The sequence below is a fragment of the Leptosomus discolor genome, chromosome 17 (genome assembly GCF_034619465.1).
Source record: "Leptosomus discolor isolate bLepDis1 chromosome 17, bLepDis1.hap2, whole genome shotgun sequence".
In the NCBI taxonomy this organism is placed as follows: domain Eukaryota; kingdom Metazoa; phylum Chordata; class Aves; order Leptosomiformes; family Leptosomidae; genus Leptosomus; species Leptosomus discolor.
In genome coordinates this window covers 1,169,038-1,185,797 of record NC_141407.1, presented here as the reverse complement: position 1 = coordinate 1,185,797, position 16,760 = coordinate 1,169,038, and the positions used below count along the sequence as shown (strand labels likewise).

Sequence of the window (16,760 nt, the reverse complement as noted above, 5' to 3'; positions counted from 1 at the left end):
CAGAAAAGGAGTGGAGAAAGTAACTGAGAGGGAGGGAGATCAGGGTAAGAAAACCCTTAATACAATAAACAACAGTGATCCTATGTATTCATCCATGAAAATAAGCTGCATCCAAAAGTAATGCACTAAACCTACAAACATCCCGCCCTGCCCCCTCCTCCCCCCCCCCCAAATCAAAACAAACCCCAAAAGACAAATGCTGTTAAAATTTCATCTTGGAATCTGAAAGGATATGGATATTAGGTGCCAATCCTCCCTGACACTTACTCGCTGTCATACACACTCTCCCCTTGAAGATGTGAATGTCCCAATCTTATGTGCTACATTACACCCTCAACGTCTGTGCAAACCTATTGCTTATATTAAGTGCAGACCTGACAGGAATGGAGATGTGCAAAATCCCAAGCGCATAATAACGCCACCCAGAAATTTCCCCAGTGACACCCACCCTTGGACCCTTGCTACCTCCAGCATTCACCTTTGAATCCTTCCTGCTCACCACACTTTGTGACAGAGGGTCCTGTAACAGTTTGGTATCCATAATGATGCTCAAATCACAATGTCTGGCTTTGTGAGTAAAAGGTTTACTTTCCAGAGATAAAGAATGTGGTCTCCAGGAAGAGTATGCAAAAAAAAAAATTGCTTGCATTAAAAAAAAAAAAATTAGTCTGGGCCTGACTTCTAGAAGGTTCTTGGGCATGTAATTTGCATGCTCAAGTGTTTTGGGTTTGGTAACCCTTCAAAATGCCAGGGTGGTTACAGAGTTACTTCGTTTGACTCATACTACACTTTTATACACCAGTTGCAAAAAACACCTCTCTGAGCATTTTCAGCTTCAATCACCAGCTCCAATAGCCTTGCTTCCACTGCTTTTCTAAACAACATTTCACTCTCTCCAGCACCTCTGCTGGCTAGTTGTTGGTTACTGTTAACTCCAGCATTCACTGGTGGTCTCCGTTTCAAGACTAGCAGGGCATGTGGGACAATCTAACTGCAAAGAAGCTGCCTCTCCTCCAGAAACCTTGGCAGAAAGATTCCCCACTAGCTAGAAAAGCTAAGCTTCTCCAGCTGGCACACTCCCTACCAGCCCACACAAAGAAACAGAGAATTAGCCCCTTCCCACTGCTTTTCCTGACTCTGCAGCTGAACCACTTTGCAGGCACAAGTACCTTGCCGCCTAGGGGTTGTTCTAGTACAGTCCTGTGAACACCTGAAGCTGGAAGAGGAGAGGCATGCCCCGACCCTGCCTTTTCACAGTCCCCACCATCATGCAGCAGGTTCACAGCAAAATCCATCTCTCACCTTGTTGACCTCTAGGAAACCATACACTTGACAGCCCTCGTTCTTCTGCTCTTGCATTTTCTGGCTAAACCCTTCCCTCTTGCACTGCTCTATGCTATCCGGGTTCTTGAAGGCCCAGCCTCGCCGCCTGTATGCTTCTCTGACATCGTCACAAGTATTACAACACCTGCAAAAGCACAAGTACCATCTTATTGTTATCATTCTAAAGAGATGCTCCAGCTCAGGACCTGAATGCTTGGTGGATTTTTTTTTTTTTCTTCAACAAAGCAATAAAGCAAACATCAGAGAATGAATGTTGAAAAGTAGCCTGACCGAGATTTTGGTATGAGGATGCAAGCTGTTTTAATACAGTGCTTGACTGTGAAGAGGGCTTTGCCTGTCCATTTACACAGCCAAGTCAGTCCTTGGCAAAGAAATCTGCTACAAAAACCAGTGTCCCACAGCTCTGAGCAGTTTGGAACTTCCCCATGTGAACAAAGCATCTGCCTGTTTCTGTTCCTCCTTTCCTCTGTTTTTACAGCAAGACTGTCAACACTGGAGGGAGGGTTAATTGCAAACTTTCTTCGTTACTTTTCTACCCCTGGATAACATCGTGGTCACCAGAAAGGAGTTTTCTTTCTTGGTTCCATGTTTTGCTGGACCAAAGGAAAAGTGGAAGGCTGAAGTCATGAACCCCTCAAGATGGAAACACCTCTGGGGAAGGACGCAACTTGACAGGCAGGACAAACCAAGTTACTACAAAGACAATAACAGGAAAGGATAGTCCAGAATCTATGGACTATCACAGATCTATTCTTACATGAATTCGCAGGTAGGAGGAATGAGAAACACCAAATGACACCTGTTGTTTGTGTGAGCAATAAATGTCTGGTCTTTGCTCCCATAAGGATGCAAAGCCTGCAGTAGAAATGAGAAGGCAAAGCCATAACCAGGTTTTATTCCAAGACAGTAACAGTGAAATAATTTACACAGCTCCCCTCTAGACACAAAATAACCCCAGAAAAGATTCCATTTGCTGAGATACAATCTTTGTGCTACTGCAAAAGTAGTGCAATTTGCACTGACCTTAAACTGGCACGCAGAAACTAGACAACTCAGCTCTGCATGTTCTCAACAATTGTGAGTGCAGCTTCCAAAGGCACACCAAAACCACAATAGTTTTCACCATTCTCTGAACATGTGCCCAGGAGGATTTCATTGCACGGACCTCCACAGACATTTTGGAAAAAAAAAAAAATTAAAAAATGCATGCCACATAACAGTAAGAATTCAAGTGCTAAGAAGATACAAAAAGGTTACCGTATGTCCTCTGACTCTGCCCCGTAACAGCTCTCACAGCGATTTGCATCCAAAGAATTTGGATCAAACACTTTTTCTTCTTCTTTCCCCAGCTCTAAGACAAAAGAGGAGTCAAAGTGATGAGGCATGTCTAGAAACACTATCTTGTATTCTTGTTCTGTCCTACATGCAATAAGTGTTATACATATGAATGTAAAAATTTTGTGTCAGAAGATGTGCTTCCTGCACCCAAAGCCCACCTGAAATGGTATGCATAGAGCCTGCTGGGGTGTGAAGTAAGATCAAGCAGTAGAGTAGCACTTGTGAACTCAAGAACATCCTCCATAGAAAGAATCGCCTATCTGTAAGCCTTGCTGGAGTGCTGATCAGATGTTACTTGCATAAAGGCTTTATTTTAGTTTAAAACACTGTCTAAAGTAGACCCGATCACTAAATTGCAACTGATACAGCACCTGTTACACAAACAAAATCTTAAATAGCAATCAACAGTGCATAATGCATAATCCTGTCCCAAGATATGTAGGGAACACGGTTATATATTGCTGTGAAACAAGATGAGAGTGGGAGTCTCCCGAGCGGGAGACAATGCTGACAAGGCATATGCATTAGCCACTGCTCTTTGTGACTCAACAATTCTGGTGATGTCTGTGCCACATGCGTGTTAAATATGCAGCTGCAGTACGGCTGGGGCATGAACTCATGGAGTTTTATGTCCTGTGCAGAAGGCTGTAGAGGGACTTGTAACAGAGGAGACGAGAGCTAGTGACAGCTGAAACCTGCCAAAGCGCAGGAGATGCCTATAGACAACTCAAACAGGACTTCTGTTTTTTCAAGAATCAAAACAAATATCAAAGGTCTGCAAGTTTTGGAGGAATAAGCGAGCCAAGGAATTTTGTATCTAAAATTTTCAAAAACATTGGCTCTTACAGAAGAAGCCCTCTTAAAATCAGGCTGATTTAACTCACAAACCCTGAAGGACAGGACTCAGTCTCTTGGGTTACAAAAGCACTCTTAAGGCTTACTATCTAGGCGCTGCTGCACTACCCTCTATAAGCCTTGAAAAGGTGGCTCCTTGGATAACTAGTGCTGGGGAGGGTGACAAGGTACATAGACACTGCTGAGGGCATAAAATGCTGGCAGGACCCTGCTTGTTGAGATTGGGAAGTAGAACAGGTGGATGGAAGTGAGTATTAAAGATGTCTGTATCTCATATTAGCCACAGAAAAAAGAGATTTTAATTACAAAGTATGAAATGCATGAAAATAAATCATTAACCTTATTTCTTTAATCACATACTTTACGGTAAAACTTTTAAGAAAATATACCCATCATTAAACAACTGTGCAAAACTTTCTTTCTGAAACCTACAATATTCAAAGTAGTTGAAAGTGCACTTAAGAACTCACTGTTTAAAAAGCAGTATGGCTTTTAATCTTGTAATTACACTTAAAGAGAGCATCAGGAAGGATCAGCTTAAAAATTGCTATGCTTTGTCAAAGCCATGATTCCTACCACTTGACTGAGAATGCCTGTACAATACATGGAGTCTTTCAAAATACAGCAACCAAAATGTAATCAGTAGCTGCCTGAGTTGTTTCAGAGACAGCTTCCAGAGGTAATGCACAGTACATAAAACTGTGCATCCAGGGTTTCTGGCTTTAACATGGTCCTCAACCTGCATGCAGATACAATAGGTGAAATTGGAAAACCCTGCCCACGTTAAAAGGAAGGAAACTATACAAACCACCAGTAAAGAATTCAATCACTTATCATCATGCAAAGGAAACAAGTAAGACGACAGCCAACCACAGATTGCAACCTACCACAGAAATCATTAAGCTAACTAGTTTAATGTAAGTATGATTAGGAAAAACCTCCAGACACTACTCCATAAAATTTAGGTATGCTCTACTAAATTTAAGGCCAATACTGCTACAGTGGCCATTTAAGTAACTGACTGAATGTCAGTCTTACTAACAGAAATGGATAATCACGGAGTTTAGTGAAGATGGATAGTTACTGCTGTGCTCATCTGCAACATGGGTGATGGAAACCAAACTAGCCGTGTACTTTTTCTGGACAGCAGAAGAAACTACTTGTTGCATGCAATGCATCTGATTTTAAAGTGCCTCCTCTAGGCAAGGTGTTTTTCTCCCTAGGAGTTTCTCTTCCTCTCCATTGATTATATAAGGAGTCAGAGCAACCAGTTCAGAGTAATCGTGATGGAGACTGGCAATACAAGGCAGGACACCTGCAGGTGTTAACTGAGAATTAGATACAGAAAAGGTGCTTTTGTCCCTAGACATTACATGTGTAATGCCACAACCTCTGAATACAGAAAGGCTGCTAAGTGACACAACAGTAAGAACATTATCACCACATTCCAGTGACCAACAGGAGAAGCTCTCCTACCTACCATTTTTCAGATCTTGGCTTAGCTTAGCCTTTCAATTTCAAGAACAAAAGAGTCAAATCCCAGTGATACAAATGAACAAATTCAGTTCACGCTGATATGTAGAACTACACTATCTCCCAGAAAAGGTAATAAGAAGCTCATGTTTTGGAAAGGAAAAGTCAGGACAGTGTTACTGTCAGATTGCAACACTTCACCAGGATTGCTTCTGGTGCGTGTCAAAGTACAATGATGAGCCATAACATGTAAAATAAGCAGAAGAGATGTTTATGTAGCCAAGAACCACTTACTACAACTTGTAACCGATAAATCAACTAAAATACGTTTATCAGGTATGCATTAACACAAAGTAAATGTAATAAGGTGCAAGTTTAGGCTTAACTGTCGAGTCACTGGAGCCTTCTCTGGAGAGAGGTTCTTTCCTCTAACCAGGTCGTCCCATTTGTCAGTCCCCTGTGATTTAAAGATACAACCAAAGTCAAGTTTTGCCAGAACAGCTGCTTGATTCCTAGTTGTATGAGACCATTACCTCAGCAGCTTTATTCCTGAAATGCATCCATGAACCCTTGTAATTTCAGAGCGACTAGGCAAAGATTTGTGTCGAAAAGTAGCAAGAATAACAATAGTCTGTCTGACCTGTCAGTTTAAAAGGTTTGTGTGCTATAAACTCTTCAAGAGTTTGTGGTGTTTAAGTGCTCTTCAGCTGCCACTTGTTCCCATGAATCTCAAAACCAGCATACGGTGATGGAAACATTACAAGAGCACCCATCTAAGAAAGTCAGAAGAGCACCTTACCATGCCTCTCAGCCTCTGGAGTCACACGATTGCCAGCTTTATCCAAACGTTGTTTAAATAGATTGTGCTCGACATCCAGCTGCTGCTCTCCTGCTACATCCATGGCATCAATGCTCAAATCTGAAACCAACAAGCAAAGGAAGTTGTCTATAAACACATGTTTGTTATGGCCTATGGCAGGCTAAGGAAGCATGCAACCAGTGAAAGTACAGAATCTTTCAGCCAGGGAATAAGAATGTGCCAAACTGGAAAACTGTGTGTGGCTGGGGCCAAGTGATGTACAGGGAATAAAACGTATGTTGCAGGACCCTAAATGACCCTTCCAAATCACAGGGCTTGGTTCCAAATATGGGGCTTGGTGTACAAGAACGACTGCTTCCAGCTGCCACAGTAATTGTTACCCTGAAAGGCAAAAACACAAAACCAAACCCCTCAAAGCTCATAACCATTTTCACAAACGCTGCTTCAGGAGTCAAGCTTAAAATCCCATTTTCACAAACGCTGCTTCAGGAGTCAAGCTTAAAATCAGTTGGAACTGCCTCCTACCTCTACCCCTTCACTCTTCCCCCTTCAACATCAGCACATTTCCTTGTGATCCCTTTTCACAAGGAGGACTGAGAAGGTCTGTGGTCTTGGCCTGGTATGAAAACACCACGATGCACTGGCTGGCTACACGCTCTCTTGTAAGACCAACAGCTTCTCTGCACAAAACAGTAGAGGCACCCAGTCTCTCTGGCCTTCCCTTGCCCTATTAAATGTGAGGAAGGCAAAGGCCAATAATACCTTGGGTGGTCAGAAGGAAGTCAGACTTAGAGCCCAATGCATTACCTAAAGGAACTACCAACAGAGCAAGAAGCAGGAAAGATTAGCAGACAGTCAGATAACGTGCACAGCAGTAATACCCCGTAAGACATGAAAAATTTTCCATCACTTCATCCTGCAACTTTGAGTTTAGTAAGGTAGTCAGATTATTAACACTTATTCTGCTTTTAAAATTCTGGAGAAAGGTTATCACGTGGCATTGGCATTACAGTCAGAATTTAAGTACGAAAGTCATGAAAAAGTTGTGCCTCATCAGGTAACTTCCAAAGGAGACAAAGTTTTTCAACAATGATACAGTCAAACCTTGAGTCCGGAGCGAACACTGCATCAGCTTTTTCAGCATTACTGAGCTCTCTGACAAAGTACAACACCATACAGGAATGTAAGTGGGTTTACACCTTCGCTTCATTTATAATCTAGAAAAACAATACTGCCTGACTGGAAGCACTGGTTTAAGCGCCCAGCGGGCCTGGCTGGAATCACTGTGTGACCATGAGGGATCACCAATTCCTCCCTGTCTGCGGCTCAAGCAGCAGTGCTGCACTCAGAAGCACCAGGGCACACTGAGCCTCTCAGGCCCTCGGCAAGTATGAAAATTATCCAGAACTCTGACTCACAAGCACAAGGCATATGTGGGAAAATAACATCTAGATTGATCTTCAGTTTTTCTCCCCTTGATTTGTCAACGTACAATTCCGGATGAACCTAGGAACAAACAAAAAACAGTCCCGTTTCACTTGGAAGCAAATCAAAAGGTCTCTCTCCCTTGACTGCTCTGGCCCAGGAGACGCTTTATAAGACAGGGGATTTGCGAGACACCTGAGCTGCTGCCTCCCACGGTAGCTCAGTGCTTGCCGTTTGTAACGCTCGCAAAAAAGACAGCAATCTGGAAATCTTAGGGGGGGGGGGGTGGGGTGTGTGTGCGTTCCCGCGCGTGCTCTTTTCTTTACCTCGCCTGCCTGCAGACGGCAGCGACAACAAAAGGAGACTCCGAGACCTTTCCCAGGCCAGCCCGGGCACCCAGCGGCTCTCGGGGCAGGGCAGTCCCTGCCAGGCAACAGGCCGCGGGAAAGAAAAACCACACGCACACCCGCGGGGGAGCTGCTGCTGCGTCGGCAGCCCGGAGGAAGCGGCGGCCGCTCGGCCGAGGTGCGTGGGCACGGCAGGCCGCCGCGGGCCGCAGGGCCGCCTCTCCCCGGACAAGAGGCAGCGCCGCGGGGCCGCCGCCACTACTCACCTCCTTGGCGAGGTAGTACTGCAGCTCCGAGAAGAAAAGCAGCACCATGAGGAGCCCGCTGACCACCGTCACTACCGAGGAGACGAGAACCGCCGTCAGCCCCGCCGGTCGCGCCCGCCCGCCGCCGCCCCAAGCGCTGCCTCCCGCCGCCCCACGGCAAGATCCGGACCCGCCCGCCCGCCGGCCCACCCCCCTGCCCGCCGGCCCCCCCCCCCTCGCCGCCCCCCCCCCCCCCCCGCCGCCCCCCCCCCCCCCCCCGCTCACCCTCTCCCCTCCCGCTCACCCAGCGCGCCTCCGCACGTCTTGACCCGAAAGTCTTCTAGGGTCTTGGGGAAGGCATCGAACCGCTTCAGCCGCCACAGCGAGTCCATGGCGCCGCGCGGCCCGGAACCGAACCCGCCTTCCGGGGCCGGGCCGGCACCGCCCTTGCCCAGCCCCCGCCCCGGCCCCGCCGGGCAGCGCGGACCGGAGCCGGCCGAGGGGGCTGGCGGCAGGGCAGGGGCTTTTGCTGCCCTCTGGGGCGGGAAGGTCCGTGCTGCTGCCTCGCCCTCTTCCGGCCCGCCGTGCTAGCGGCCCCCGGGAGACTCTGACTGTGCCGAGGGCTCTGGAAAGGGTCGATGTCTGGGCGAAGCTGCCCGTGGAGAGCAGCTGTTGCTCGGTGGGACATTATCCCCCTCCCATTCATGGCCTCCGTCGTTGGAAGGCCTGGGCTTTGTTCCTAACGCCCTTCTGAGCACAGCTGAGCTGCCCCTCGGGCTGGCTCTCAGAGCAACAGAGCGGAAAGCAAATCTGGGCAGAGGACCAGCTCCTTGTGCTGAAGCAGGGAAGGGAGGGAAAACCCCACTCTCTTGCCCCAGAGACCTCCACCTCTTCATTTTGATAATACCTCCATTTCATAGTGTAATAGGTAACATATTGTGCTTTGTTCATTAAACCTGTATGAGAGGGTATGGATGATTTATGTATGGAAAATTTACGTATGGAAGATTTATGTGCTCGCGAGGCTTGATAGGTTAACCAAAGGACATTCGGCAAAATAAACCATAGCTGAGGGGAGTTGAGTAATCACATTTTCGCAAAAGTTCACCCACAGGGCAACGAGGAAGACCTTCAGCCTTCATCCTTACGACTACCAGGAGGCAGAGAAAGACCCCCTAGCAACACAATGCACAGGCGCAGAAAGCAGCAGAAGTATATGTGGTACAAGGAAGTAGAAGAGTATAAAAACCAAGGACTCCAGGGGGGGAAGGCACGAGCCGTTGGTGGAGTGAAGACTCCCCGGCCGCCCAGCGCTGTTTGCTTGCTATCGCTTGCTTGAATTTAATAAAACTTGAATAGGATTTTAGCTAACTCTGTCCAGTCAATTATTCAGACAAGCTAACACATAACAATAGGATCATGGAATGGTTTGGGTGAAGCTTAAAATAGATGAGGTAGGATTTAACAATAATGTAACTCCTGGAAGTTTTGCATGGTGTGGCTTCAAAAGAGACACTGCGTGTTACCCCCTCCTGATCCATTCTTGTTGCTTTAGTTACGCAGGCGACGTTAAAGATGTGGTCCTAAATCTGCTGGCTGGGGGTAGTGATAGGCATCTGCTCTGTGGGATCAGCTTGATAGGAAATCACCTACAAGGATGTGTGCTCACAAATCCCTTCCCCAGCAAAGAAAAATATACTTGAGAAAAACAACAGCATGTTGGATTCATACCTACCTATGTAAAGCAAGTCACCGATGAAGTACCACTTGCCAGTTCAGCAAGTGTGGGGTTCTGTTTCAGAGCAGATGTTATAGCAGGATTTGATCCCTTTGGAGGCTGTATGTTCAACTTCATTACAAATTAGGACCGCATTTTTGCATTACGTACTTCTAGCATCAGAAACTATTCATTTCTGCAAGTCTTCTTATTTCCAACTCCTTCATATACTTAAACTTACCAAAAGAAATAGACATAACCTAGAACTGGAGAGTAACAGCATTTCTGGAAGGTTTCTCAAGTCTTTGTTCTCGGTAGTCTAAAACACTCCAGGACAACCAGACTTTTCTTTTTGTGATGGCCACTGATGAATACTGAGGTAGATACACTTTAAATTGCAGCATTTTTCCTCAGGGTCTCATTAGGGCAAAAGTATAAGCAATCTCACCAGCAATCTCTTCCACTACAGAAGACAGGGAAAAAGGTACCAAGGAGGATTAAAATTCAAGCTTGCTTTCCTTACTACATTTGTTTTGCAAATATTTCTTCTCTCTTTGGGTACAGAGCTGCTTTTAACCTTCTACCTGCTAGATTAAAACCAGTGAACTTGCTGTGTTGCATTTTTTGCCTGTAAATCAGGAAAGATCTTTGATTACCTTAATACCAGCCATCCAGAATCTGCTATGTGAGAGAGAGTGAAATAACTAAATGCTTGCACTTAACCTTACCTGAATTTACAACTCACTGCTACTGTTTCCTGTAGTTCCATGATTTCTGGAACTCTTCTTACTGAAGGAATCTGTGTAAGAAACCCAAAAGGATTTTATTTACCTCCAGACTATGATGTCTTACTCTGTGGTATGTATAGTTAGGGCTTGGACTGATTTATTCTTCAGCTGTAGCCACCTAGGATCGCCTTCGTAAATACTGTATGATAAACAACATCCTACCCAGAGCCTTCTTAATATCTACTTGTCTTTGTATCACTGCTGTAATGCAACTTTGAAGTTGTCAATATTCTTAAATCATCTTTATCCCCAATATGGAGATTTAACATTCTCATTAACTACTATCCCTTGTCCTTTAGCAGACAGATAGTCTTTTTCCCCCCAAGTCTACAACTTGGGTCCCATCTCTCAAAATGAGTGTTCAGGACAGGAGAAGCAGTACGTTCAATTGTTGGGCACCAGCGCCGGCTTGGTTTTGGTCATTGCTGCACTCTTCTGGTTCCTTGCAAAATTTGCTTTTTGTCAGTCCAGGTCACTCCTGCTACATTACTTCCTACAACATACAAATTACTTTTTGGCAGAGGTTAAGTCTCCTTGGGGCACACATCAGGTCTCCCCATTCTTCCGCATTACCCACCAAGTACACCCAGGGCCTTGAGCAAAGACAATCCCACAAATGGGTTTGCCTTTTCCCATGGGAGCAGCAACCCACACCGCCTTTCCCAGCCACCTTCCTGTGTGCACTACAGGGACCTTATCTCCTCCCACAGTTTGCAGAGGTTTTGTTTGGGCAGAACGAGGACGGTTAGCAGATCCTCTGGTGTTAACTAGCCAAGTGGCTTCTGCTAAATTCGTGTCCCAGTGCTTCCATGCCCTATGGCCCAATGCTTTCAACATAGTCTTTAATAGTCCATTATATCGTTCAATCTTTCCAGAAGCTTGCGGGTGACAGGGGATGTGATACACCCACTCAATGCCATGTTTCTTTGCCCTGGAGTTTATTAGGTTATTTCGGAAATGTGGGCCATTGTCTGATTCAGTTCTTTCTGGGGTGCCATGTTGCCACAAAATTTGCCTTTCAAGGCCTAAGATGGTGTTTTGGCAGTGGCATGGTTTACAGGGTATGTTTCTAGCCAACCAGTAGTTGCCTCCACCATGGTGAGTATGTAGCGCTTGCCTTGATGTGTTTGTGGGAGTGATCCAATATAGTCAATTTGCCAGGCCTCACCATATCGAAAACCCAGCCACCGCCTTCTATTCCAGGGAGATTTTACTCGTGTGGCTCACTTGCTTGCAGCACGTTTCGCATTCATGAGTGACCTGCGTAATGGCCTCCATGGTCAGATCTACCCCTCGATCACAAGCCCGTCTGTACATTGCATCTCTTCCTAGATGTCCAGGTGTTTCATGGGCCCATCGAGCTACAAATAGCTCACCCTTACGCTCCCAGTCCAGGTCCACCTGAGCTACTTCAATTTTGGAAGCCTTGTCTGCCTGTTCATTGTTTTGATGTTCTTCTGTTGCACGGCTTTTGGGCATGTGAGCATGTTGTCTACCCGGGCAGCAATATCCTGCCATAGTGCAGTGGCCCAGATGGGTTTACCCCTGTGCAGCCAATTCTTCTTCCACTGCTGTAGCCAACCCCATAGGGCATTAGCCACCATCCAGAAATCAGTATAGAGATAGAGTACTGGCCACTTTTCTCTCTCCGCAATCTCCAGGGCTAGTTGGTTAGCTTTTACTTCTGCAAACTGACTTTACTCGCCTTCTCCTTCAGCAGCCTCAATGACTTGTCATGTGGGATTCCACACAGCAGCTTTCCACTTCCGATGGTTTCCTACCACACGACAGGACCCATCTGTAAACAAAGCATAAAGCCTTTCATCTTCTGATAACTCATTATATGGTGGTGCCTCTTGGGCACGAGCCGTCTCCTCAGGCAATGCTCCAAAATCTCTGCCTTCTGGCCAGTCCATGATTTCTTCCAAGATTCCTGGACGGTTGGGTTTTCCCAGTCGAGCTCATTGGGTGATCAATGCTACCCACTTACTCCATGTAGCGCTGGTTGCGTGATGTGTAGAAGGCATATCTCCTTTGAACATTCAGTGTAACACAGGCAATCGTGGTGCCAAGAGGAGAGATGCTTCTGTACCAACAACTTCTGAAGTGGCTCGAACCCCCTCATATGCTGCTAGTATCTCCTTTTCAGTCGGGGTGCAGTGGGCTTCTGATCCTTTATATCCTCGGCTCCAAAACCCTAATGGTCAACCTCGAGTTTCTCCTGATGTTTTCTGCCAGAGGCTCCAGGTGAGACCATGCTCCCCAGCTGCAGTGTAGAGTACATTCTGCACAGTTGGTCCTGTCCGGACAGGCCCAAGAGCTACCGCATGAGCTAGTTCCTGTTTGATCTGCTCAAAGGCTTGTTGTTGCTCAGAGCCCCACTCAAAGCAGTTCTTCTTTTATGTTACTCGATAGAGAGGACTCACAAGCTGACTATAACCTGGAATATGCATTCTCCAGAACCCCACAAGGCCTAGGAAAGCTTGTGTTTCCATTTTGTTAGCTGGTGGAGACATAGTTGCTATCTCGTTGACCACGTCCATAGGTACATGACGGCATCTGCCCTGCCATTTTATTCCTAAGAACTCTGAATCTCCTGTGCAGGCCTCTTAACTTTGTTTTTTTTTTATGGCGAAGTCAGCTTTCAAAAGAATTTTAATTACTTTTTTTCCCCTTCTCAAACACTTCTGCTCTATTGCCCCACACAATGATGTCATCAATGTATTGTAAATGTTCAGGGGCATCACCCTTTTCCAGTGCAGTTTGTATTAGTCCATGACAAATGGTAGGGCTGTGCTTCCACCCCAGGGCAGTCGATTCCAGGTATATTGGATACCCCTCCATGTGAAAGCAAACTGTGGCCTACACTCTGCTGCCAAAGGAATTGAGAAAAACGTATTGGCAATATAACTCGTAGCATACCACTCTGCTGCCTTCGACTCCAGTTCATATTGGAGCTCCAGCATATCTGATACAGCAGCACTCAATGGTGGCGTCACCTCGTTCAGGCCACGATAGTGTACTGTTAACCTCCACCCTCCTCAGACTTTTGCACTGGCCATATGGGGCTATTAAAAGGTGAATGAGTCTTGCTGATGACTCCTTGGCTCTCCAGTTGATGAATCAACTCACGGATGGGAGTCAAGGAGTCTCGGTTGGTGTGATATTGCCGTTGGTGCACCGTCCTGATAGCAATCGGCACCTGCTGTTCTTCAACTTGCAGCAATCCTACAACGAATGGATCCTCCAAGAGGCCAGGCAGGGTAGATAGCTGTTTGATCTTCTCGGTGTTCACAGCAGCCACACCAAAAGCTCATCAATATCCCTTTGGGTCCTTGAAATACCCTCTCTTGAGGTAGTCTATGCCAAGGCTACAAGGGGCCTCTGGGCCAGTCACAATGGGGCGCTTTTCCCATTTGTCCCCTGTCAGGCTCACCTCAGCCTCCAATACAGGTAATTCTTGGCATCCCCCTGTCACTCCTGAGATCCAGATGGGTTCTGTGCCCCTGTACCCTGATGGCACCAGCGTACACTGTGCACCAGTATCTACCAATGCTTTATACTTCTGTGGGTCTGATGTGCCAGGCCATCGGATCCACACAGTCCAGTATACTCGGTCATCCCTCTCCTTCTCCTGGCCGAAGGCAGGGACCCTCTATTCCTGTTCCCCATCAGAATATTTGCCATCTGACCTTTGCAGTGCCAGACCAGAAGTTCCTTCATCAGGATCAAGGGAGGTGATCTCAGTTCTTTTATGTCTGGGCAATTGTTGATTGCTTCTTGTGTCTTTGCAGAAACTACACTGACAACCTTCTTGGGTGACCCCTTCTTAACAGCTGTCTTCCCTCTCAGTTCATGTACACGGGCTTCCAGCTTAGAGGTGGGTCCACCATCCCACTTCCTCATGTCCTCCCCTTGGTCATGCAGGTAAAACCAGAGTGCACCACGTGGCATATGTCTGGGGCTTCCTTTCCCTCTGACCAGCACAGGAGAGGACTGTCTTCTTGGGGCACCCCTGACAGCTAAGGTGCTGTCTCGTAAGAATGAGGTATACAGATTTTCTTCAAAGTTTCAGAGCCAAGCAGATACTCTTTCCACAGTCAGTGTATCCATATCTGGGTAATACACTGAAGCCAAGCTGCTAGAATATGACACAGGGGCACTTTGAACCACCTTCCCAAATTAGCTTTGGAAGTCTCAAAGTGGGGAGTTGTTGTAAGGAGCCTCAGGCAGGAACACCTGCAAGGATGTTTTGCCACCTGGACTGGCACATCCTGGGGGAATGCAGGTAAACCACCAGGATAAGAGAACTGAGGAACCTGCAAACAGGGCGGTGAGATGAGAGAAGCCCATATATGGAAGAAACTCAGAGCTCATGGAAAGGACACCAAAAGACACCTCTTCAACAGCCACCAGAGATCACCGGAGACCACCAGAGACCCCATGGAAGCCCCTCAGAGACCCAGTCCGTATGCCTAATAACTATGCAACTATGATAATTAGTTCCAGGAAACAGGATGAACATGTATAAACTCTCTGGGAAATCTAATGCCTGTGTCTGTAACAGGGGGATAAAAGGTTTGGTATCCAGCAGACCCTAGCGCAGGCGCAAACTAGTTGCTTCAGACTAAACTGGAGTTTAGTGTTGGTGACATCCTGACCCAGTCAAGAGCTGCAGAATTCTTTTGCAGATCTGCCCAAACATGTGTCTGCACGCTCAGCACCTGCGGTGCAGACGCAGCCCCAGTGCACCACAGTAACTCCCTGATGTTCCCCCAGTGCATCTGGGCTCTGCCCAAGGAGGAGGCGTTCTCTTCACTGGGGCTGCGATGTGTGCGTTCCTTTGCTGCTAGTTTCCATCTAGAGCAGCTCCCCTTCCACTTGCTCACCTGCTAAGGCAGATACTGGCATCTTACGAGAGTTGTACCTGAGGAGCCAAAAGGCTTTTTCCCCTGTGGCTGTGCTGCAGACTGAGTGAGCGGCATTGCCTCACACTGACAGGAACGGTGTGACAAACAGCAATTGCCTTTGTGCACCTCAAGCTCAGAGGTCAAAAATCTCAGCAGACACAGATGCAAGAGACTAGTGTGCTTCATGTTTACTGTGTCGACCCACTTCTGACCCAGAAAGCTTTGCATGATGGAGAATAAGGACAGCGGGCAGCTCCCTTCCCCCTGCTCAGCTGAGGGACACCCCCAGCCTCCTTACCCAGGTCATTATCAGCACCTGCTTCTTAAGGAACCAGTTATGCTGCCATGGAGGGCAACAACCAAATTCTCCCTGACCTCCGTGGGAACAGCCTGTAGCTGATCCCTGAGCCTACGGCTGGGCTGGACAATTGACACACACAACGGGCAGCACCAAAAGGGCCTGACTTTCAAAACACAACCTGCCACTATTGCCTCATGTTTGCAATGGTGTCACACCAGCCCCAAGTATCTGGGAGCCCTCAGCGCAAGCAGGGACTTCAGGTGACAGGCCCTGGGCTCTTGGAGGTTGTGCACCAAAGGGAGGCGGTAACTCCCTCCCCAGGCCAAGCTCACTGATTCAGGGCCGGTCTGCTGCTGCTTGCCTGCATGAGCGCCTTCTTCCCGCCTGGCTCTGTGGATGCTGAGGCTGCTCTGGGCTCTGCGAGGGCTCTGCTGGGGCTCAGTACCAGGCAAGGCTGGGCCTGCTCTCACCTCACGTTTCTCTGGCAGCTTTGCATCAGACAAGCCCATTCTGAGCACACGGACTGATCTTTCTGCTGTTTCAGTTCAGGGAGACTCTCACCCAGGCAAACAGATTGAATTAGTGACACAAATCACACTGTCAAGAACCCAAACACTGTATGTTCACAGCTGAAAGCCTGTCTCTCCACAGGAGGTCTGGTCTGCTCCACCCCTCATTCATTGTTTGTTGGATATGCAATTTCACTTTCTTCTTCCTCTAGAAGAACCATGACTGGGCACACACTAGCGAGTAGGCTGTACTGAAAAGGCAGTGCAGTCAGCAGCTTAGGAATGAAGGAGACCCTTCTCCAATTCCAAGCCATACCAAAAAATAAACAACCATAAAAGGGACTTTCCATCTCTAAGGAACAACTGACAATTTAAAAGTGAATGTACAGCTTATTCACAGGGTGAGAAGGAAGAGAACCTCCCAACTCAGTTTGCTTTACCTTGGAAATGGATGAGGCAGCAAAGCATTTTCGGTCATTACCTCTCTGTCTTAAGCCCTGTTTCATCTTAAAAATGAATTAAGGAGCCAGAAAGCAGGAAGAAGACAAACAATAAATTTTTACTCAAGGGACTGGGCTGGGTTAGGGTTAGGGGTTGGGGTTGGGGTTGGGGTTAGGGTTAGGGGTTAGGTTAGTTTTTGTTCTCACTCGGGTGCTGAGCTGGCATGGGAGAAAGCCCCCCTGAAGCG

The 16,760-nt window shown here is 47.1% G+C and overlaps 1 protein-coding gene across 2 annotated transcripts in view; it reads right to left on the bottom strand.

Annotated features, from left to right (window-relative positions):
- ERGIC3 (ERGIC and golgi 3) overlaps positions 1-8,239 on the bottom strand; it is a 30,196-nt gene extending 21,957 nt beyond the window's left edge. For both annotated transcript variants that reach the window (XM_086474700.1, XM_086474699.1), the window contains exons 1-6: positions 8,152-8,239; positions 7,869-7,939; positions 7,249-7,336; positions 5,810-5,929; positions 2,602-2,695; positions 1,303-1,468 (exon numbers count right to left, since the gene is read on the bottom strand). In XM_086474700.1, coding sequence (XP_086330826.1) covers positions 1,303-1,468; positions 2,602-2,695; positions 5,810-5,929; positions 7,249-7,336; positions 7,869-7,939; positions 8,152-8,239 — 627 coding nt within the window. The remainder of the gene's footprint in view (positions 1-1,302; positions 1,469-2,601; positions 2,696-5,809; positions 5,930-7,248; positions 7,337-7,868; positions 7,940-8,151) is intronic.
- Positions 8,240-16,760: the final 8,521 nt, after the last annotated feature.